This window comes from Botrytis deweyae, assembly GCF_014898535.1.
Source record: "Botrytis deweyae strain B1 chromosome Unknown BDEW_011, whole genome shotgun sequence".
Lineage (NCBI taxonomy): Eukaryota > Fungi > Ascomycota > Leotiomycetes > Helotiales > Sclerotiniaceae > Botrytis > Botrytis deweyae.
Genome location: NW_024066218.1, coordinates 292,451 through 316,213, shown reverse-complemented (window position 1 = coordinate 316,213; position 23,763 = coordinate 292,451). Strand labels below are relative to the sequence as shown.

At 42.6% G+C, this 23,763-nt stretch overlaps 4 protein-coding genes across 4 annotated transcripts; 3 read left to right on the top strand and 1 right to left on the bottom strand.

The window, feature by feature from the left end:
- Window positions 1–5,553: 5,553 nt before the first annotated feature.
- Window positions 5,554–6,624, bottom strand: EAE98_005556 (uncharacterized protein; the record flags this gene model as incomplete). Its single annotated transcript, XM_038953178.1, has 1 exon — window positions 5,554–6,624. The coding sequence occupies one exon, from the start codon at window positions 6,622–6,624 to the stop codon at window positions 5,554–5,556; it is 1,071 nt and encodes a 356-aa protein (XP_038810279.1).
- A 2,791-nt stretch (window positions 6,625–9,415) lies between these two features.
- EAE98_005555 (uncharacterized protein) lies at window positions 9,416–11,082 on the top strand (the record flags this gene model as incomplete). The annotated part of the gene is made up of 2 exons (XM_038953177.1): window positions 9,416–9,518; window positions 9,572–11,082. The coding sequence occupies 2 exons, from the start codon at window positions 9,416–9,418 to the stop codon at window positions 11,080–11,082; spliced, it is 1,614 nt and encodes a 537-aa protein (XP_038810278.1).
- Window positions 11,083–11,438: 356 nt separating this feature from the next.
- EAE98_005554 (uncharacterized protein) lies at window positions 11,439–12,759 on the top strand. The gene is made up of 2 exons (XM_038953176.1): window positions 11,439–12,346; window positions 12,422–12,759. Exons 1-2 carry the CDS (start codon window positions 11,582–11,584, stop codon window positions 12,545–12,547), a joined length of 891 nt encoding a protein of 296 aa, XP_038810277.1. The 5' UTR covers window positions 11,439–11,581; the 3' UTR covers window positions 12,548–12,759.
- A 389-nt stretch (window positions 12,760–13,148) lies between these two features.
- On the top strand, window positions 13,149–13,703 carry EAE98_005553 (uncharacterized protein; the record flags this gene model as incomplete). The annotated part of the gene is made up of 2 exons (XM_038953175.1): window positions 13,149–13,455; window positions 13,486–13,703. The coding sequence occupies 2 exons, from the start codon at window positions 13,149–13,151 to the stop codon at window positions 13,701–13,703; spliced, it is 525 nt and encodes a 174-aa protein (XP_038810276.1).
- Window positions 13,704–23,763: the final 10,060 nt, after the last annotated feature.

Below are 23,763 nucleotides of genomic sequence, written 5' to 3'. Positions count from 1 at the left end.
TGCTAAGATTACTACCCAAAGCGGCTTGGGAGGGGTTAGATGAGCCGTCAATGGTGAGCCGAGTGCGAATGATATTCTCGGGAGATGGCGAACGATAATATGAATTCACCACTTGTAATACTCCCAAGATTCCTGCTCGATTCAGCTTGAGAGGTGTTAGAAGAGCCGTGAATACTGGGCGGAGTACCGGTGATACTATCAGAACATGGCAGATACTAATATAGACTAACCATCTGCATACACTGTATTATGTCTCCATTTACTAGATATCACCGTTGAGCAAGAACAGAAGCTTGATTGGGCATGGTTGAGTGTAGTTGTCATCAAAATATACCCAGCCTCGGCTCCATATTTACATTGAAGACGGATAAGACGCGCATTTGTCACTTCAATATTGTGATAGAATCAAGAGTTCAATGAGATAACACCTCCTTCATGATGGATAGTCTAATTCAAACTAAGTAGCCGTGTAGTTTTTGTAGGTCTCCCGATGTAATTGAACTCTAAACGCTGAAGTGTCGTTGCTGCCAATATTCCCGGTACTATGGGACTGGAAACACACTGCCTGGCTGCTGAAGTAAACTCAATGCGAGTGGTAGGCACATACTCTATTAGAGTTCTAACCTCTTCCATGTAGCTTGCCAATTAAACCACACATGAGCTGCAAAGAAACTTCCAAGGTTAAGTTCTCTCGCCAACCCCCCTTCATTCGTCATCACCCATAAATTTGTAAGACCTCGACGCTTTCTGTTATTGAATATCGGTGCTAATCTTGGATCCAAGTACTGGAACAAGAAAAGCGATTAGCACTCTCATACTCGAATTATTGTAGGAGTTTTGCATCAGAAGTTGAACGGGTGTGGGGGGTAGGTTGTAGGTTTTGTCGGGACTCGGTAGACTCAATCACTTCACCACTATCAAGTTGTCAGCCATAATAACAATTATGTATAGGCATGAATGAACTAAATACTCACAAAGCTAATTCTGATACATCTTCCCCAGTTTTTCGCAGAACATCTTCGATATATCGATCATTGCATTGCTGCTGAGAGAAGCGTCAATCTGTGTAAGGACGCTAAACTCGCCATCTCCGCACCAAACCACCTCCAATAAACCAATTAGTCTGTATTATAGTTATCTATGATCGATATGCATGGAATTCGGAGCTTCTTAAGTACAAAGAGGCTTGGAGGCATTCCGTCGATTAAGAACGCGCAGGTCGTTCAATGGATAGGAGGTTGTAACACTGTAACATGCCGATAAGCCTTTGGACGACCGCATAGATTCGAATTTAAGGATAGACCTAGTATAACCACTGCTTCTAATCTTGCCCGTCAAGCTACTAGAGCCTTTGCTCCTCAAAACAGCGTTGCCCCCTAACCGACATGTTGACTTCTAGCTCGATATCTCCTTTTGTATTGATCGCACCAGTGATAGCCCCCTTCTAGCTCCTAAATCTTATAAAATGCTTGCTTCCTTGAGATCTAAAGGTGTTAAAATAGATATACTAAAAGGTATTCACAGTTAATCTCTTAATATATTGTACTCTTGCCTTGTTAGCATGGTTTGATCGCATCGTGTTTCCACCCTACTTCTGGAGAAGTCTACTGAACTAGCCTATTTGTTGTAATTATCAGGTTCTTGCTACCCTAGTCATACATTTCAAATGAAGAAAGAGCTTCTTCCCCTTTTCTTTCTCCCTTTCACCCTGTATTATATCATCCAGGATGGATTTGACGCCGGCAGTCCCAGAGAGGACAATGCCATGTTCTGAGCCTCTGTAATGCACCTTGCATTGGTTTTTCTGCTTGAAGAATCCGGAGGCAGTGTGTGGCTAGTGGGAATAGATTGGACCAATGCGAAAGTCAGGACACAGAAGGGGAGGGTTGAGTAAGGGGTCGATATTTGATGGAAGCTTCGGTTGGAGCTGACACTGATGAAGGCATTGTTGAAAAAAAACAGAATAGTCAGAAGGCCTGGTGTTTAAATCGCAGATCAATGGTATCATTCAAGTCGCACCGAGACCCAAATGTTCATTCTGCGAGGTTTTTGAAGGTTTTGAGGTCCATTTTGACATTTCCCCCAAAAGATGCCGTATCCGTGCTCTAGGTAAGTCGGCTTGAAAGTTCGAATTGCAGGCGACGTAGTTCTTGTGCGTTAGATTGTATGTAGACTTGGAGTGAGTGGTATATCGAAAGTTCGAGGCAGTGCTGGAGGAGGAGGAGGAAGCTCGGGAAGCCAATTCTTTGAATCGCTGAAGTAGAAAAGCTGGAGAGAGTATGCCACAAAATAAAAATGAAAGTACGCGGCTATTTCCTATAGCTAGGTACACAGGTGATTAAAGAATCTCGCCTTGGTTAAGAAAAAGTCGTTGCGGAGACAGCACCCGAAAATCCATATCCCTCCCGAGCGTCCAAAGTCATATCAAATATGATAATATATGGGCAGGTTTGATTGGAAGCTTCTTCATTATAAGCTGGGATGATGATGTTTTGATTTTGTATTACCAAGAAACCGTTTAAGTTAGACATGACTGTAATGTCCCTTCGCCTTAGCATAATTTTCAAGACTTTAGATTTCTGATCTACGTTCAAGTTCACGATGTAGCTTTACGCGCAAACGTTGCAAACTATGACTACAGACGGTCGAATGCATAGGGAGTCTGGAATACAAGGCTAAAACTCCATACTAGCTCATCAGGATCAACATTTCCCTCCTCATTAGTTTACCATCTTTGCTCGCATATCGAAAATTTGAGTCGCAAGCTTACATTTATACTGGAGCACAGTCATAGAGCATCGGAAACATCGCAGGCCACAGTGTTTTGTTGCATAACGCGTCTATTCGGCTTCAGCTCATTGAAATCCAGCAATCTGGATGTTTGAACATATTTCTATCAACTTAATAAGTGAAATCCCTAAGCATCCCCAAAACAGTAAGATGAAGGGGTCAGTGACTTCGTTTCGTTATGTACTACGGCTATCGAGTCTCGATCTAAACTTACCACCTTGTAGGTATTCAGAAACAGTTTCCTAATCTCTGTGATTGGAACTGAACCTTTGAATATAAATGGCAACAGGGAGAATCTTATAAGCTTCTATTCCGTGCAGTGTAGCTCTATCCAAACACAAACCTTCAATACGTTACCAGTTATCTCCGAAAGACCTCTTAGAGCAGCTTTTCCCAATAGAGGTTCTCTCCTCTCTTCCACCTTTTGATCTTTTTGATCCTCGAGGCTCCAGGACTAATTAAGATATTAGACGAGAACTAGCTAATTTTGTTATTAACACCTTGTAATACTAGCACACATGATGCATATGCCAGTGTTCCATAATGTTCTGTTTTCTGATGAGTCTGCTTTGATATATCTGTGTCTGAATTCATTCATGGTCATTTTTCAGTGGAACATTTCTGTGAAAGGGTCAACCTCGGGTTTCGATTGCAATTCTATTATCCATAGTGAATGAGATTAAACTTGTGTGGTTGAACTAGCAACTTCAAGTCACCGCAACGTATTTACTCAACGTCTTGTGTGAATTGTCAAGTGCCTCTTCTTATTTCATGGACCAAGAATTCAATGTTGGCATTATTTCAAAATGTATTCAACCTCCAATTACCCAATCTCAAGCCCTTCACATCTATCAATGCTGAAGAATCACATGCAATAGAGAGTGAAACTTCTCAAGTTGGGCTAGGACTAGGAACGGCACGCAATACCCATAAAGTATGCATATTCGTCCAAATATCAAGTATCTTGCCCTCAAAACCTTCCAAGTTTTCGCTTCGCATCATGGAATCAAAGACATCATTGGGCTTTGCGGTGCTAAAAATCAAGAAATTAAGGTAGCTCACTTGAACAGCGAGCCTAGCATTGGAGAGAGCTCTAGCTACTCTGAGCAGTCTAGGATCCGCAATGAAAGAAGAAGAGAGTACTGGCAATGTGCCATGACTTCGCAGAACTTGAACTTCGCAGGACTTGAACTACTCAGGAAAACTCTCATAAATGGCAGGCCAGAAGACATAATTAATAAACTCAACCCATAGCTGCAAGCCAAACAATTTGAACTATTCTACACGAACAGGTATTTAATAAATCCTAAAAGGGTATCATCATGACACAGCTAAACCGGATACAGATACAATAGGACACGTCTCAACTACTTAGGCCATAAGATTTGCTATACACAGTACTAGTCCAGAAAGAGGCTTCAATATACACAACAAAACAATCAAACTTCTAAGACAAAAAGCCATGTTTTGTGAATCCTCAGCTCTGTATACACTTCCTACTTCGGATCATGTAGTTCGGATAAAGAGGCCAAAGTGTTCGACTTATCCGACCTCTCCCTCCAAGCGAAAAACAGAACTTCAACTTATATACACAATCGAATCTAAAAGTGTTAGAAGGAGCCTTCTACAACAGACCTGAGAACTCAAAGAAGTCAACTTGCTGGTGCATCCAGAATATCTATCACTCGAAAGACATTGTTACTGAGGTCCCCACTCAGCAGCTGCAGGTGGAGACCTCTCTTTCCAGGAGTAGTGATACAGAATATTGTCTGTACTAGCAGCCCTCCAATTCAATGACAAGATTGGGAGATAAGGAGGATTGAAAGATAGGGAAGAGTAAGAGAAACAAGGAGATTGAGTTGGCTTAGACAGACATACAGTTGAAGTTGTTGAGCAATTTGTTTTGTATCTCTTTGAATTTCATAACTCAAAGGAACATTGGTGAACAATGACGTGAGCTACCTTTTATTGTACTGGGAATTTTAATTTATTCATTAGCTAACTTATTATTCAGTTCTAGACAACTCCTATTTTACTTCCACACGATGCAAGGCCGTTGTTCTGCGAACGTCTCTTTCTGTACCAGATAATTATCATAACCATCTTAGTCGAATCCATGAAATGAATCCCTGCATATTCAAATCAAAAACGCAGAGTTTTAAGAAGCCGAGGATGTTACATGACAATATGAGGTTGGCTATCAGCTCCGTGATATTAGCAGCAGATTCAAGACATTTTTTCATGGAGAAGTAAGGAGCTAAGATCTCAAAGGGGAACAAGAAAGAGAAATTGCAGAAAAATTGAAAGGCAAGGTTGGATCTAGTTCTGTTGTATCTGCTCGCGAATATTGAGGTGGGATCAATATCTAGTCTGTTTCCTAGATTGTTTGGGCTTTCAGTTCACAAATTGATGCCATCCGCTATCTTTGACTGTGAAAACCGAAATCACTAGTGATGGAGTTCTAGGATATGCTTTCACTTCTCCTATCTTAAAGGACTGATATGGATGTCACCATTTTGGGGTAGTGGCTACTCATATGTACACTCGATTTACAATAACATAACATTTTTGAGCTGAATGAGTAATACTACTGTTTCATGTTGTTTGAGTGCCATGAAGTGGGTATTTTAAATGATGACAAGATTAATTATATATCTAAACAGATAGAAAGTATGTATGTAGAAGTGCTTGAAAACGCAAGGTATTCCGTGATTACTGTCAGCAAGTATTATCAAGAGCCAGCAGTTCATTTGATAACATAATTTACACAATTCTCCAATCTTCATCATCGTCTTCATCTTCATTGTCGTCGTCATCATCATCGTCTTCATCATCATCGCCGTCATCATCATCATCGCCGTCATCATCATCATCGCCGTCATCATCATCATCGCACTCGTCATCGCCACCATAGCCCCCACCTTCTCCATGTCCACCGTTGTTTCCTCCACCTCCGTGTCCCCCGTGTCCCCCGTTGTTTACACCTCCCCCTCCCCCACCATGGCCTCCATTATTTCCTCCACCACCACCTCCACCGTGCCCCCCATTGCCACCACCTCCATTACCCCCTCCTCCTCCTCCGCCGCCACCACCACCGCCACCTCCGGTCCCATTGCCAAGATTCAAAGTATTTACTTCGGAGCAGAACGAAGACCATAAGCTTGACCACTCCGTGTACCCCGGTTGTGTAGTTATAAGCATCCCTGCTAGGTTTGCAGACGCAAGCTGACTCACGAGAGCAGTTTGTTCTGTTGTAGTTCCAGTGAAATCATGAATTGCATAAGTCGACTTAGCTAGTAAGGATTTATCCAAACTAGTCAATGAAGTTTCATTGAAGTTTGCATAAGACTCTTCGAATATGTTGATGCTATCAGCTAGAGTATAGAAGGATGCATCGACTGCAACACCGGGATTAAGATATATGTAATCTTTGCCAGCTCCTAATGATGTTTTCGCGTATGTGGTAAGTGTACTCATATACGGAAATGTTGAGTTGTTCGATGGCGACTCATCGAAGAAAATCCCGCCTATTGGAAGCTCGGTTGGTGAGTTCCACCCAACATATTTATCGATTTCTGCTTCGATTTCCAAAACATCTCGATTTCCGTAAGAGGTATAGACATAGCCAAGAGTCAGGACGTTTGCATAACTACTTAGGTTTGTGAGGCCTGCAACATAGTTGACATCTGGGTCCGTAAACGCTAAATTGGGAGCAACAATCACATGAAACTTGAGTGCTGGATTGGCGACAATCGAGGTGGTAAGTGTACTCCATGAAGTCGAATTATATGGGTACATATAAAGTGGAAGAAATACGAAAGCTGGCAAAACCATGATGACGACGGGGATGTATCCGTTACACGGATTGCTTGAAACCAAATGAGCGAAAACGAGCGAAACCAGTAACACCAGAAATGCAAACTACAGAACGTGCACCACAGCAGAGAAATATAGAAACGTTACAAGAGGAGACTTCTCCTTCACCAAGATTCACTTTCCCCATCTGGCCATACGGTCGAAAAATATGATACTTGGCAAATGTACCATTGGAGAGTTAGCTCGCATGTACTTAGTATATGCTACTGAGTTTCTCAGGCTGAATTTCTTCATTGCAATATATATGCAAGCCTTCTATGATACCTTCCAAATGTGTATGAATTGGCTTTGATTACGCGGCTGGATACAGCGAACAGAGGTGGGAAGCTTAACATAGTCAATATCTTAGGTAGGAATGTGCAATGTTGAGGAAATGAGATGGATGTAGTGGCTGGATAAAATTGAAGGTTAAAGGGGAAAAAGAAGTTTCCTTAGCCCTTCGCTTGCAGTGGTTGGAAATCCATAGCCCTATACCCTTACATTTCCCCCATCCCTTTTCGGCCTCGACGGGAAGATGTTGTATTGTTCCCTCCGACTCGTCTGCCAATGATTCCTTCTTTCATCTAAACATCGGCCAAGATTCTAATGCAGAAATGCTTACGACCTGGACTGTTGCTTACTTCTCGGTCACCACCCGGAGACACATTTGTTCCCCGCGACGCTCAATCTCGATTCCGGGTTCGGAAATGAGTTCCTTCATATTTTCTGCTTGGGGGAATCACGGTTGCGACGTCTTATCATCGTCGCAATATCGATACAGTAGACAAAGATTGCAAGGCTGAATTTCTCCGAGACTACCATGTTAAAAATTCTACGATGTGACAACCCAAGTCTGCCATTACCTCTGCAGCAATTATTTGTTGCAAGACCCTATCACCCCAGCAAATATGGCTTATTTTTGGCATTTTTGTGCACTTTTGGTAGTCAAACCCGTTTTGGTGTTATGACAGCGTCACAGCACGGCGAAAGAGCTCCTTTTGAGGCTGCTTTTCTGTCAACAGGATCAGCTAGGTATTATTCTGACATCAAAATATTGGTTGCTACTAACCATCCGACTACTTGGGATAACAGACTAGATGTACCCAGATCTTGGCATGGCGTGATGCCTTTCGTTTTAGCTTAGGGTACGACACACCAAGTATCGTGTCGTGTCTACTACCCAGGAAAGCTGATCTGCTGGAAATACTCAATCGCTGAAATTTCCTAACACCCTTGTCGATTTTCAACCTATTTTCACTCATGTTTTAATTCCTCGAATTTTTCCTTTCCTCCTCCCTCTTTCCTGACAAGCACCCGTTGTCTTCTCAATTTTGTTGCATCAAAATGGCGGAATTTTAGTGGCCGTTTGTGTAAATCTGTCATCCATCTCAATTCTTGAAGCAAGATCCTTTTATTTGACGCCACTGTTTTCCTCTTGTCTAGACTTTGGTATCTTAATTTCCATGTCCTGTACTTGTCGCCACCTTCATGTTTTTGAAGTTTGCAACAGCTCCTACGCTCTGATCAGATTTTTCGAACTTACTACACCAAGGGGTATATTTTTGTGTTGTTCTAATAATCCCGACAATAACAAGTTAAGTTACATGTGTCTTCGTGACTGTCATTGGGATAGAAATTCCTTAGGGCTCACAATCTGGGTATTCGATACCTTCTTCGAAGCTACCACTGACACGGGCATTCATTTCTTATTCTATTCCAAGCTCTACACTCTCAATGATCTCTGCTATGAACTGGAAGCCTTTAAACGTGAATAATAACCTGTCTATCAAAAGGGCCACGCTGAACGGCACAATGGATGGTCCAATTCATGGTACTCATCACCAAACTATTGAGATAATACTTCTCTGGCCTAGAGGAAAAGAAGGTCATCGTTGTATCACATCTATCAAGGGCATATCACCTTTTCATCTCCACACAGTTTGAGTTACTTAGTCGATGCTCTTCTGTTTTCTTTTTCTGAGTAGAGATGCACTAATACTCAAGGTAGATTGGTGCAATCGGCTCAATCTAATACGAGGTTTCTCGAGATTCAACTCAACTTCGCCACTGGAAATCACGAAGTATAAAAGTTTTGACTTCTCCCGTCCATACAAATAGCCAAATACTAACACGCAGTTCTCTTCTATGATGTCTTGAATGATTTTGAGAGTCGATAATTCTACTCAATCAAATGTGCAACTTACGGGTCCGAAATATTGCAACTCAAAAGGTTGATTGTCCTATGCTTGCCACATTTTGATAATTTTGGTTTGTTCCTGCATTTTGACAATAGTTGGGAGGCATGAATTCTCTTGTTACATACTAGGATCATTTTATGATCACACCAAAGAATGGTTGACATAGATACTTGAGTTTTATCTTACTGCAGGTGCAGAGCAACGTTCCAATTGTCTGTTTATGCCCATAGACTATTATCCCACTCATGTACGCATCGTTGTCCACATCGGGACTATGTACGTAGCCCGACACAGTTTTGAACATGCAATTGCGGGGAAGCTGAAGATTCGGATAATCTCTCGGACCTGCAATGCTACAACGAGTCCCGTAAAACCACTTGCTGATTCGCTCAATCCATCGTTGTTTGCAAATTGTATTCTTATCGTGAGCTCCCGACATTTCCAAATAGGCATATAAGATGTCGATCAATATCTGACTATATCTATTTCAACAAAATAACCTGAAAGAAAGGTCGGCCACAAATTTTCAAGGCCATTTTTATTTCAACATTGAGCATTCTCGATTCTAGACAATGTCAATGTTTACCTCATCTTTGAAACACCTGCTCCTTGCTGGAGTGGCGTTATACGATGTCTCTGCCATTGCTTCAGTGCTTCAGCCTACTCCCCCAATGGGTATGAAAATTCCTAATGCAGCAATTCTTATGGTAATAGCTAACTGGGTTTAGGCTTCAATAATTGGTCAGCATTTATGTGTGGCCTTAACGAATCGCTATTTGTTGAGACAGCCCAGGCAATGGTGGAGAAAGGCCTACTTGCAGCGGGTTACAATCGACTTAATCTAGATGACTGTTGGAGTCAAGGCGGTCGGGAAACGAACGGCAGTCTCTTATGGAACACCGAGAAGTTTCCACGCGGCCTTCCATGGTTGACCGGCTATTTGAAAAGCCTGGGGTTTAATTCTGGAATCTACACCGATGCTGGAATCAATTCTTGTGGTGGGTTTCCAGGTTCGTATGGGTATGAGGAACTTGATGCTCGAGCTTTTGCCTCGTGGGGTTTTGATTATCTCAAGGTTGATGGCTGCAACATGCCTGTAGCAACCGAGCAAGAATATGAGCGTGTTTATGGACATTGGCATGGCGTCTTAAGTGCATTGGAGAGCCCTCTCATCTTTTCAGAGTCTGCCCCGGCATACTTTGCAGAGCAGGATAATCTAACCGATTGGTATACTGTGATGGACTGGGTTCCGAAATACGGGCAGCTTGCTCGTCACTCGCGTGATACACTCGTCTGGAACTCAACTTCATATTGGCCCGACATCACTGGATGGGATTCTATCTTATTCAACTATGGACAGGAAGTAAGATTAGCGAGATATCAGAAGCCTGGGTACTTCAACGATCCAGATTTCTTGATTGCTGATCACTTCGATTTATCGCTCAATGAAAAGAGGTCACATTTCGCTATCTGGGCCTCACTATCAGCTCCTCTTATTATCAGTGCTTATATTCCGGCATTCAGCGCAGATGAGGTTGCTTATCTCACGAATAAAGATCTAATTGCTGTAAACCAAGATCCATTGGCATTACAGGCTACACTTGTCAGCCAAGATGGTACATGGGATGTTTTGACCAAAGATCTGGCAAATGGGGACCGGCTTCTCACTGTTATCAATCGAGGCAATCTCACTGCTAGCTACAAAGTACCATTTCAAAGGATTGGTATCTCTGCATCAGCAGTCACAGTCAAAGAACTCTGGACTGGCAAAGTCTCACCCACATCTGATGTAGTCACAGCTGCCAATGTGCCTTCGCACGGTACTGCAGTATATCGTATTTCTGCTGGAAATGGGAATCTAAATGTTATACCTACTGGTATGATCTTCAACACAGCATCACTGAATATTCTTACCTACTCCCGTCAAGGCCTAGCGTGGGCAGCCTCTATCGGATCGGACGAGCAAGTGTGGCAAACGGGTGAGGATGGTACTATCAAGGGAATTTTTGATACTTCTAAGTGTCTAACGGATCTTGGAGGAGGAAAGATATCACTAATTGCATGTTCTGGCAAAAATAATCAGAGATGGGAGTACCATGTTACTGGAAATCTCGTAAGCCTCAGTACTGGGTCGTGTTTGGCTGAGGCTAAGGGAAAGGTTGTGACGGCGAAATGTCAGTATGAAACCAACGGGCAAGTGTTTGGTTTGCCCAGTGGAATTGATGTTATCGGGCAATAAATGCATTGGCACTTTTGGAGAGTTTTATTTCCTAAGATCATTAATTCACTCTACCTTGTGTACTAAGAGCATATCAATATGACTCGGATAGGAAAAACAACACTTGATATGTATATAGCTATAATTTCATATGCAAGTAAGCTGCCGAAATAGCTTCTCTTATCTTTTCTGATTACAAGACTGTTTTCTCTGCATTTATCAATCATAAAATAACACATTCAGCTTCTCTTTCAGCTTGAGAAATACGAGAATGTGCATGCGCAAAATTAGCAACTTCTGCTTCTGCTACGTTACAACACAATACCCCGCCAAAAACAGCCCCGCATCAAAATGTTGGACCGACGGATGTTCAACTCCGATATTATCCCGTCATATCCCAACTTTCAGTATCATCACCTGATATGGCATATTCATCACTTAAAACATGGCACTTGATCATATAACACTTTGCTTGTCCCTGAACCTGCGTGCCTCTTTCTGAACAATAATATCAAGCAAAATGCCGAAACAAAAGTCAAAACTCCTTGAATCTCTCGAGCAAGATGGCTTCGTTCTCATCCCCTCTCTTCTGAGTCAAGCAGAGATTGATTCTCTCCGTATCGAAGCGAAAAAAACTGTCGACCTTGCTCGCTCTGGCTCATGGCCATACGTTCGAACACTTCCCAAGCAATTTCCACCCTGGAACGTAGGAGAAGGAGAGTCACCTGCGAAAGATGGTATCTGGGGTGTTCAATCACTCATGAATCCCAAACTTGCAACCTCATCTTCATTTATAAAGATCTACTTCTCGGATAAGATGTTGGGTGTAGTGAAAGAGCTTTTGCAATGTGAGGACGAAGATTTAGTCATGGAACTATTTAATTTATTGATTCGTCCTGATCGCGACTTCGAGCTTCGTTGGCACCGAGATGATATCCCATCTTCTGCTACGGCTGAAGAGGAACTCACAAGACTAGCGGAGCCTGCATGGCATGCGCAATGGAATATGGCATTGTATGATGATTCTTCATTGATTGTGGTTCCCAAGTCTCACAAGAGGGCGAGGACAGCCGCAGAGAGAGATATGAGTGAATATGAGACGGGAGTACAGGGCGAGATCAGGGTAGAGATGAAAGCGGGAGATGTGGTGTTTTATGACAACAACATTTTGCATAGAGGAAAGTATGAGAGTGGTAGGGAAAGGGCAACACTACACGGGAGCGTAGGTCATCGGAATGGCAAGGGAGTGAGAGCCAGGAATGTACTACAACATGGATTGAGGGAGGTGAGTTGAAAACATTCTACCCTTTGAAGTGAATAGCTATTAAGAGACACTGCTGATATCATTGATAAATTCCAGTGGGTTGGTGATATTGATCTTAGTGTACTCACTGAAGAAGAGAAAAAGAGAGCGGAGGGAATGAGGAAGAGATTATTGGGCATGGCTGAAGAGAGTGGTGAAGTGGGCTATTCATTAGATGGATGAGGTTGAATAATGAATTAGAATCGATGACAGGCGACAGGCATTGGAAGGCTAAATATCTTTGGATCTTGGTGAATTCTTTATTGGCAGTTTTCCTATACTGTTGAATCATAGAAGTTGGTAGTGAACTATAGTTACTAGAAACTTTCCAAGAAACTGTTTTATCCGTATTCTGTCGTTCGCAACTTGGTAAAGTTTACTGGAGCCCTATACCGCTCGCTTGCCGTAGCTTCCCGAGGCGTTTATCCTCGTAAGTGAAATCGTCAGTCTTAAATCAGTCCCTTTCTTTAGCATCCATGATATCAAAACTCTAATATCGACTCTTTTCTCCGCAGAAACTCCCCGTGTTCATCAATATCTACAAGTCGCCAAATTTCACCAAAATATCTCTCCATATTCAAACACTTTGCAGAGTTTGAAAGTAAATCAATCGCGACCTCAGTCTTTTCTCATACATATCCCAAAACAGGGATCCAACAGAAGTCCACAAAAGCGGTAAGCTATCATCTGAACCACTTAGTACAAGCAATTGTCACTGACAAACAACAGTGGATTGCATGAGCTTTGCCATCTCTTCCTTTCTCAGATTTTCGATACGGAAATCATGGATCGACAAGCAAGAATAAATGAAGCCAAGCAGGAAGTCGACGCCATATTCGAAGGCTTAGATGACAGCGATGCGGCTGACATAATTGAGATCTGCCAGAATGCAATCGATACTATCGAGATGAGACGTGCAAAGAAACTCAGAGTCTTTGAAGAATTCTACAAGCCCCTGTCTGTCAGCGATACCGATGAAAACAGCTCTGTTGAAACCACACAAAAAATCACCCACAAGTACTTTCAGCTTTACCAGGCACTCCCCGCGTTGGAGAAATTGCGAGATTTGGGGAAGAATTCTTTGTCACTCTGTTTAAAAACTTCTCACTAACTTGGAACAGATCAGGCAAGAAAAAACACAAAGAATGAGTTGAACTTTCAGGTAATGATTGCTGAACGAAAGGAACAACTCGAAGACTTGAAGAACGAAAAGCAGATCCAGGACAAAAACTTATTTGGGGCAGAACCGGAAATTGATAACAATCATACTGGAGTCTATTTCTCGGGACATGTTGACGGGGACTTCAGTAGTTCTGAAAATGTAGTGAACAAGAAATAGGAGTCTCCGCATATGAAATATGGTCATGATTAGGTGATTTAAAGGTGATGGGCTAGGCACAAGGAGAAACACCGAGCAAGCACTCTGCTCAACTAAAGCATTGATTGTTCTCAATAGGCACCGGAATAAGGATAAATCAGAGGGCTAGTTCTGAATAAGAACAAGAAAAGAACTATTACCATCAATGACCCATATCGCTATGCGTATGACGCTGAATTTGATTAAATTGTAGTGAAGTGATGTCATGGAAGCTGTAGATGATTTGGGCTGATGATTAAAGAGCTCTGCAAGGATGGGATATCATAATCTATGGAAGATCTGTGTTGTTATAGCGTAAACCCCGGAAACATCAGATTTGTCTTCATTACACCTGAAGTGATGTGCTTGGCTTTGGTACAATGCGTATTGTCAATTCTGCGAAGGCCAATTAAACAAGAAGTGACGAGTGTCTCCCGAGTAGTCAAGATATGGTAGAAATAACCAAAGTAGCCCACTATGGAGTTCAATTATTCACGTTTACGGAACGACAGCTTATTCTTCTCTTCTTGTTGAAAAGCACTCTAAGATACTGCGTCGCAGTCTCATCTCAGGTCTAGTGCCATTAATTCATACACAAGCGGTACTGATATACAAACGAATAAGGAAGATTCAAGATTTAGAGCATGATAGACTCTGAATTTCAGTTTCTATTCATCAAGAGACAAGTTTTCCCTAGAGGAATTGTTAGACCGACAGAAACTTTGACACTTAGATGGAGAAGAAGCACATGAAAAGGTCTTCGTCTTATTTTCTGTGTGAGCGGTCAAGTGCCTGGCTAGAGCCCGGAAAACGGCGACGTTGATCAAGATGAGCAATGGTAGTTTTCGATAAATGTACGTACTCTCTCCATTCCTTCTAGACTCTCACCGACAGTATCCGAAATATCAAGGCAGAGTGAAGATGCTAAGGAGATGTACTGCCAGTGACCTAGAGCCAAGACTCTTCACTTTCTCATAGGAAAGAGTGAAGGCAAGAAATAGGAGCACTGGAAGGCCCTCTGCATTACATCAAACATAAAATGTGAATGCTGATCCCACTTCAGGAACCAATTTCGAGCATTTGGTGCACATGATTGTTTACAACTCACAAGTCATCTCAAAACTATTGCAGAATCAGGAAAGGGGGAACTGAAGGCCCTTGAAAATGAAAAAAGCGGAGAACAGCATCAGCTAATGCTAGGTGTATGGGCATTGCATCAATGAGGAATAGAAGAGCAAGTCTACTATCTAGCAGGTTCTAGATTTTTACATGATCCATATCAATCTCAAGAGACCATCTTTATCTTCCTCTACTGTACAAGCAGGGACTGGAAGCGCAGAACAACTATCTTCCTTATATTTTGTGCTCCGCATACCATCTCGCAAGCAGAAATGCTTTGCTCTCCAGATCTTCACCACTCTTATCTTCCTGCCATTCTGGTCCAATTATATAACCATAAAAGGGACTGACTGAGCCTCATGGTCTAAAAATGGACACCGGAGATATCGAATATCCGTCAAAGTTACTTTTCAAAGGAGCCTCTTGATCCTCAGAGAGGAAAAAGAATCTTCCAGACGCCAAATCCGTGGTCGAAGATTACCTTCCTATCCTATCAATGTAGCTCGTTTTCTATTCTGAACTCAGGACATCGTTCCTCCCATTTTTATTCCCTGTCTAGCTATGTTGCTGTGCCTCTGACCTGGCTCAAGATCCAACCAAAATAAGCCAAAAGTGAAGGATAAAAGTTGCTGACTCGAGTTTACAGATCCTGCAATTTCCTATGGGGGCCAGAGCCTTCGTGTGTTGTAGCCAGAAATCGTCTACATGATGGGATCAGCACCGAACACACCAGTTGGTTTTGAAGATACGGACCAAATCTCTAGAAGAGTACGCCGAGTCAGCCCGAAATCGGTTCCGAGATCCCACTTTACTTGCACCGGTACCTTTATCAAATTGTCAAAATTGTGACATATCGGCAGTTCAAACACAGTCAGCTTAATTCGGGACTTTCATAGTCGATGCCGGATATGCAGAACAACCTATCCGCATGTACTAATACTCATGTAAAAGACAACAGTTGGAATCTGTAGATTTGACATCTATAGATTCTGATAACAGTTGGTGGTCTGCGATCATTAATCAAAGGTTGACGCGTCAAAAAGAAATAACGGATCAGGGGGCAACAGAGATCTCTGCATCAACCATATCAATTGAGCCTCAGACATTGAATATATGTAAGATAAATCATTTACTACAAACCAATATTCCAATTACGGCGAATGCAATGGCAGGCTACGTGTGAATTACGCATCTTCATCACACCATACCACACCCACCAACATGTTAAATCTTTTGCCGCTTAGAGGAGCAGAGCCTCATTTGCGAGATTGAATGATTTGGAATGCGACAAGGAACGAATCCCATCCAAATACTTAGCTGATATACCACGGTATGCACATGCAACCTAAGCTGGCTCGAGGCTGGACACCCCGCACGCCCGCAATTGCAAATTGAGCAACCAAGCAAGTATGGAAATTATGGGAAATCAATACTTCGCATGCACGATGAATCACTACTCAGGCCGAGAACCACGGAGCCGTCTGTCAAAATCTTTTGGGTCCGCCAGTGTGAAGATCTTTACTTCAATAGTGTCTGTTAAAAGACACCAAATGTCTGCACGTATGCACTGCGCCCTTCCAATCCAAGCCATGCCTTGACTTACCTGAATGCTGGGTAGATTTCAATCATTTGACCAACGGGGCATACGAACATGCCATACGTATGTGCCTCGAATCGGATACGGAAAAAGCTCCTTAAAGCCGGGGAAAGGAGAAAAGGTATAATATTGACCCGAGCCCGACCGATCGCGAGCTAGATGTGTGATGATATCTCTCCCATTTGATTGGCACTGAGAAGGCGCATTTGACGAGTTTGAAGATTGATGGGAGCCTAGTATGATTCACAAACAAGGTGTTTCGTTCGTACGAATAATTATCCACTAGCCTTTTACATATATGCATCCACATGGCAATTTGGGCTTGCCGAAACATCGGGTCGAATTGATCATTGGTAGAATTGTCTCAATAAAACTTTTCCCACTCGGATGTAGATTAACCTGCTTGTTCATGGGAGATAAATTGGCAATCCAAGTTTGTGAAGAGAAATGTCATTTGATGTGCTTGAGATATTGGTAGGCTTGGTATAATGGGTAAATGTGCTGCAGGGATTGAACATTGGTACTTGGCATTGGTGGAGATATCCAGGAAAGGAGTTACAGTATCTCGAATCTCGATGTTAAGGAATATTTGGAAGATTTACCGCGGAAACTTATACAGTCTTCTAATTGTCTTGACTCGAGCTTGTGCTTCGGATCCGAGTCTCAATCGGAAATCCGCAAAGAGATAGAGGTATAGATAGAGGGGAGCTCGGTTACAGACTGAGCTCCCTAAGTCCCCTCATTCCAATGGGGTTTTTCGTGCGTCTAACTCGAACGAAACCCCATTAAAGGGCGAGTATCCACTACAACTATTTTAACTGATTTTTCCACTTTCCTCTATTTCACACGTACGTGAAAGGTCACAGACTCACAGGAAGCGAATGCGCAGCCGTTTCGCAATGCTGTATGGTCCAGAATTTAATTGACTTCATAGTGTGTAAAGAAATCCCTTCCCCTCGTTTATTAAAGCCTCATTTGCGAGATACGACTTACCGAATTGGGAGCGTATTCAAGCTATCTATCCATCCATCTATCTATCTATGCTATGCAGGGCTCTGGCAGGGATGTTGTGAATCTGGCCCCAAGTGAAATTCTGCAACCACATGGCTTGCCTGTCTTTCACATGGTATTTCTAGCGATGGAGATAAGATGTTATGTACATTGTAACCCCCGTAGTTGACGGAGAAATACCCTCAACCTTCAACCTACGGAGTATGAAGCATACCGTAAGTAGGCTGCCGGGGGGAAATAAATGCGAAATTCGGTGAAGAAGAATTCAATAATTGGAGAACCAGTTCCCCAATCGTTGGTTTCGAGCGAGCGACCAAGACGGGCCATCCAATGTATTGCTGATATCATTCATGCGGCAAGACTCCTCCGCACGAGGAAAAGGGAACTCCGTTGCCTGTATTCCGCATCTGTTCAAAAGGAATAAACACTAATACATCCGTCAGTTCCATACTCCACAATGTGGACGGATCAACCGTAAATTGTCAATTCCTTCGTCTGTTTCATTGCGGCGCATAAAGTCGCTATGTAACCTACATATGTGAACCATCACGAGTCAATATTGCAATATAATATGGAAACGGAGGACGGACGCTGAATCGCTGATTAATAAGTTCCGTTCGAGCCCTAGAAAATCGCCAAACGATCCACTCTCCCCACTGTGACTCCTATCATTGTCTGCTGCCGCAACGGATTCTCCCGTGATGATATGAGGGCTCGAAGTGACGATGAGTGAATTTCGGGATGCATAGGGTCCTATAGTACGTACTTTGTACTATGGAGTGGAGTTTTACCGAAGGTGGAATTCCATGCCTAACTTCCCCGGCTAGTAGCCGTGGATCGTTCACAGAGGGTCTCCATAGGTGAGCGCTTGTAAGTAGGTTTTGACTTTCATCGATCGCAGATCAGTATGTGTTTGAATGCCTAAAAATAAATGTGCAGTAAAGCACTTACCTACTGTGCTCGCCAGTAGTCAGATGAAGTTCGTTAGACAATGATGATTGCTTGCGATGACGACCCGCGAAAACTATTGCGGAGACACAACTTCCTGGAGATCAAGTTTGGAAGTATTGGAGTATCGATGAAGAAAGGAATCAGAACCTATATCCAGGGAGTAGATCTTCTCCTCGTTACAACAAGTATATCGCTTTCCATTGGCCCAATATACGATGTTCCCCATTATGATCTTTTCAAGGATACAATTTCGGAAATCTTGTTGAAATACAACCGAATAGAGTATATGATTTTCTAACCACGACTTATCTGGGCAATCAGAACGAAAATGGGCCCTGTTGCTTTTCAAACCAGCCCCCAAAAATGTGGCACGGGTGTCCTCTTCTACCTACGCCTTGTGGGATTTATAATACATTTCTTCTCCATTGTATCATCTTTCCACTAATCCGCTAGCAACCAGGAATAGAACACTACCACAAAAAAATACCTCGAGATTCAATTTTTGATTGGCAGATACTAGTTGGTTATAACAGGAGAAAAAGAAAACACAGGCAGGCTGTGACCCAGCCCTAGGCTTGAGTCCTGATTTGTATGGAACATTCCATCTAATGTCTGCTAAATGCCTCGAACAGGAAAGTGGGCAGTGCACCTGATATTTTTCCACGTGAAAACCTCATTTTGAGCAAAGCCCTGGACGCTTTTACAATGAAATCGAAGATACATGATCGACGGGCGGTGAAATGAAAGTATGGGGGTTTGAGATGTTGCATGAGAGATAGTAGATGTGTGGGTGGTAACAGAGTGTTGATATCAAATGATCAAATGAGTTTACCAATCTCGTCAGAGCATTCTACTCGGTGTCTGTGTAGGGGATCTAAAGGTGGCTTCACAAACAAATACCAAATTTTGTTCAGCCTTACGCGGCGAGCATTACATTAGCTGCTAGGAATCGGTCGGTGCTTCTTCGCTGCGGAGGCTCCATCAAATAGTACGATGCGGAATACGCAACCAACAATGTGCTGCGTAGAACAAGCCTCAGGGACCAGAAGGCTTGAATCTATGTACGTAGGTTGGTATGTTTGTTAACGTTACTTTCTCATCCATGATCAATCAGGTGTGAACAATGCTGGTGATGCCATCCATCCATGCATCTATCTGGCTCAGAGAACAAATGAACATACGTATAATCTAATTCACGGCGGTGAGTCAGTATGCATACCATTGCGACTTGTATTCCCGCATCCTCGTCATGGATGTTTCTCCCGAACTCGGTGGAAGAAGTGTGGCATGTTAATCTTGATATTGATCATAGTGTGAGCCAACTATACTACATCGATTCGAAGCCGTCATTTCTAGCCAGGATAGTATTCGAAAGATTCACATGAATAATTGAATGACAAAGCAATGAGGGCGATACGATTAGATCCACTGTCTAATATGACCCCTTCATTATCGTCGTTGTCATCTACAGCAGTAATCTAGATCTACTATCGATACCAATATATTAGCCTATAACCCCTCGTTCCCAACCCAATCAAAACCCCCCATTTCCTACCAAGTTAATCGGAGCATGCGAAAATGGGTAGCGCATCATAACCCCATATTTGGTATCTAATCCCCACGGCCTATTCTTAACGTTAAACGACATTTGGTGTACGTTGTGAGGCTATATTAGTGGAGAAAGGGAAAGGGAAAACAATGCTAATATAATACAAGTAAAATAGAGGAAAGCGAAGGAGTCAAAAATTAAATTAAAGTCACGACATAACAGCTCCCCAATCAAGAACAATCGTTTCAACCAATGACATTGCTTCACTCGGACTTACCCAAGCCGCACCAGCAAGAGAATAGAATCCTTACGGACGAAAGCTCGAACGTAAAGTCTCAAACTAGCCTTCAGATTCCCGAACCGTGAAATGAAGGATTATCCTAAACGTTAAGATAGCCTTAATTGGAAACTCCCAATGCGACTTCATGTCATTGTGCCTTACTCCTGCCTACGCGAATATCAAATGGCAATATTAGCATTTCAGATCTTCATGTTTACAATCACCTTACCGCACAATCACGTTAGTTTTCACGTACAACGGTTGTACAAGAGGGATTTGGTGATTTCTAATTGCCCCGAGATCTTCTTCTCAAAGTTCTTGATACTCCGCAAGGGTTTGGGATGCTATTAGGTATGGGGTAACCATGCAAAGGGGTCCGGATTGAACGGTTGAGAGTGATCAAAGACCCTAATCTCTGAAGACCGTGGACATATTCCGTCCATGTTTATGAATATACTGTAAGATGATATAATATAAGATATATTTTGTGCATAAACTTTGACGTCTGCGTGCAAGGTCCAAGGCACATTTAGTGATGCGGTGGAGTCCCCCGGTTTCTTCAGCCTTCGATCGTGTGGAGTTGTCTCAATTGCTCGGACCAAGATCAAGGGCTCAACTTGGTTCAACGGTCTAGGAAAAGTGCATGTTAGATTCCATCATAGACAGTCTGTCAAGTTTAGTAAAGCTTGAACAAAAGTCAAATCGGCGACCTGTACTTTGCACAATTCTCATCCGCCGTAATGTAGATATCAAAAGCACGATACAAATTATGAACTAAAATTCGCACTTTTCCAAAATCGTCAGTAACATGCATTGTGTGTCTACACGTATCTACACCCAATTACCAAGAGCATCAATGTTCACTATACCACACACACAGCCGATGAAATCTAGTTGCCAAGCCACATCACAATTAGCAGTCGCTCAGCCCTTTTAAATCCCGGTACTTTGTCACTGGGAATTCTCGCAGCATATCCATTCCAATAAAGCACAGCGGGGCATCATGTCAGCACCTTAAAAGATGATTACAGACCAGCGGTTGAGGACAAGATATTCGATGAGACTTGGTATTGCTTGGCTTGCTTGTGCTTACCCATAATCATATCAAGCATGCCACGCATGGAAGCGTGCTCGAATCATCTTCAGCGGTGACAAAGTCATTGTGAGGATTTAAGATATCACATAAGACTTCAGAGAAAAGAATTTGACTGGATTTTAGAGCTCCGGGTACTTACTTTTCTCTAGAACAATGAGGTGATGAAAAGAATGATATGAGATGTTTCGCATGTATCATGTAATCCGCAAAGATATCCTAGAAGCCACGCGGGAAATGGAATAAGATACCCATGAACCATTCTCACGGGGGTGGAGACTTGGGAGAATGGCATTTTCCCACTTTGTAAGAGGAGCCAAAAGTCTGGATCTCGGCGCGTCTGGGGTGGACTGATAGATACTCTTTGCTCTCTTACAAGATTGAGATCATCGAGAACCCACATCTGGAGAGACTCAACGAATGATTGTCAAAAGATTCGGTCATCCACAAACAATGTTTTGGGTTCAAAATCATCAGGATCGATAACATTAGCTGAGTACCAGACTTTCTCTGAGAGTATGCATCTCGGACGAAAGATCCCACTTCTGGAAGCTTGAGATGGTAGATTGGAGAGACAAGCCCAGTAGTACTATTGATTCAGAAAGCGTAATTTCCAGCCTCTACGATGGGACTAGTGAACCTCTAATCGTTTTAATGCGATAATCTCAGCTAAGCTCCTTAAACCTCTGTTGAAGGTACAGTATGTGGCAGTCGACTAATTCTCCGAAGTGGCTTTTGAGTACCAAGCACGAGCAAGCTTCTGTCAGCTTTGATACGCTGATTGATCCAGGAACAGTCATCACTAGATTCATAGTCTGGTATGGGTATCTTGTTGTCTCAGTCTACTCTCTTGATACTAAATCTGCAGTGGTTCAAAATACGAAGAAGCAAGTACTCTGCCGACGACTAGTGTGGTAAAGGAAACAGACTAGAACAATGAGGGAATTGGAAATAGAAGTATGTGTGAAAACTCCTCGTGAGAGTAACTCGGCATTAAGAAAGGAGAATGTCAAGGAGACAAGGCGGCAGGTAGGGCTCGAAATTGTCAATATTCATAACGGGTTTATCAGGTCGATAAATCCGGATCCAAGACTCGGATATTGTTAATGAAGGGAGGTATTAATTTCGCCACGAAATCTGGAACACTTCAGTCGTAAACCCGAGAATCCGTATGGTATTCATTGCCGATCGTTCATGGCAAAGAACAAAATAGTCTTCACCGCAAAGCATTGTGTAACCGTCTCCTAAATCCGGTCTCGATCGCCCCCATTCTTTAGAAACCCGGTTTAGAACCAACTCGTATAGTAGATCTCGACGCCTTTAAATGCCTAAGATAGTCATTTTATCGTTGTACTGGAGGTCTAATGATTGCGGAAATCAATACCATTCGTCCTTGTTACGGTACATGATGTTGAAAGCCAACACAACATTATACTTTCGGGTTATTTGGCATCTGTAAAGATGAGAGGGGAGATGGCGACCGGGTAGGGCTGAGCGGTCAATGGTGTCATGCGCAACAAGGCCACCTGGGCATCTAATGCGTTCTTCGGTCGTACCGGAATGAACGATGCGAGAAATTGTCCCTTTCGTAACTTGAGCATAAAATTGTGGCACTCCGCTACTGTTTGTCTTTCTCACCGTCGTTGAATTACGACTTCGCTCGCTTAAGCATGAATCTGCAATGCTTATTGGTCAGAAAGTGTATAACAGGGTTTTATATGCTCCATGCAACCAATTTTCCTGCGGTGTGGACTTTAATTGAAGGCGGAGAGGTTGGGGTGTCTGTGTGTTCAAGGGTTTGATGTGATAGTGGTGTGGAGTGGTTCCCAAGAAAAATTAGGGTAACATTTGTATTTTACCTTGTTCATCATCGTTTTACCACCCAATCAATATATTATCTCGTCCCAGGCATCATGGTCATCGGCGGTCGAAATAAATAAACATATGACAAAGCACGTGTACTTCCAGGGCTCGACGTAACACGGCATGAGTATGAGGGTTTTAGATGGGATCAAATCGCAATCAATGACCTATTGATCAATTATGATGGACGGCGATGACAATTTCAAGATGCTGAAGATATTTCTTGGCTTGATTGACTTGAATGATGTTAACTTGTTTGTCGCGAATAAATCACCCCTAGTTGAGACGGAAGAATGGAAGGAATTGTGTTGAACACTAAAGGCCAGTTAGAATATTTAAAGAATATCGCGACATCCGCAACCATTTTCCCGTGGAAATTGGCTAAGTGTTTTCCAAGATAAAAGATGCTTTATACTGCATGGCGATAGTCATTTAAAGCCATCAAAGACACTCTATAGATCAGGCCCATAGGGGATCTTGCCCCCATTAGTTAACCTGAATTTACGTACATACTGATCTAAAGCCCCCTTAAACTTGACTTCGTAAACAGCATTCGCTAACTATAGTATATGCTCAGTA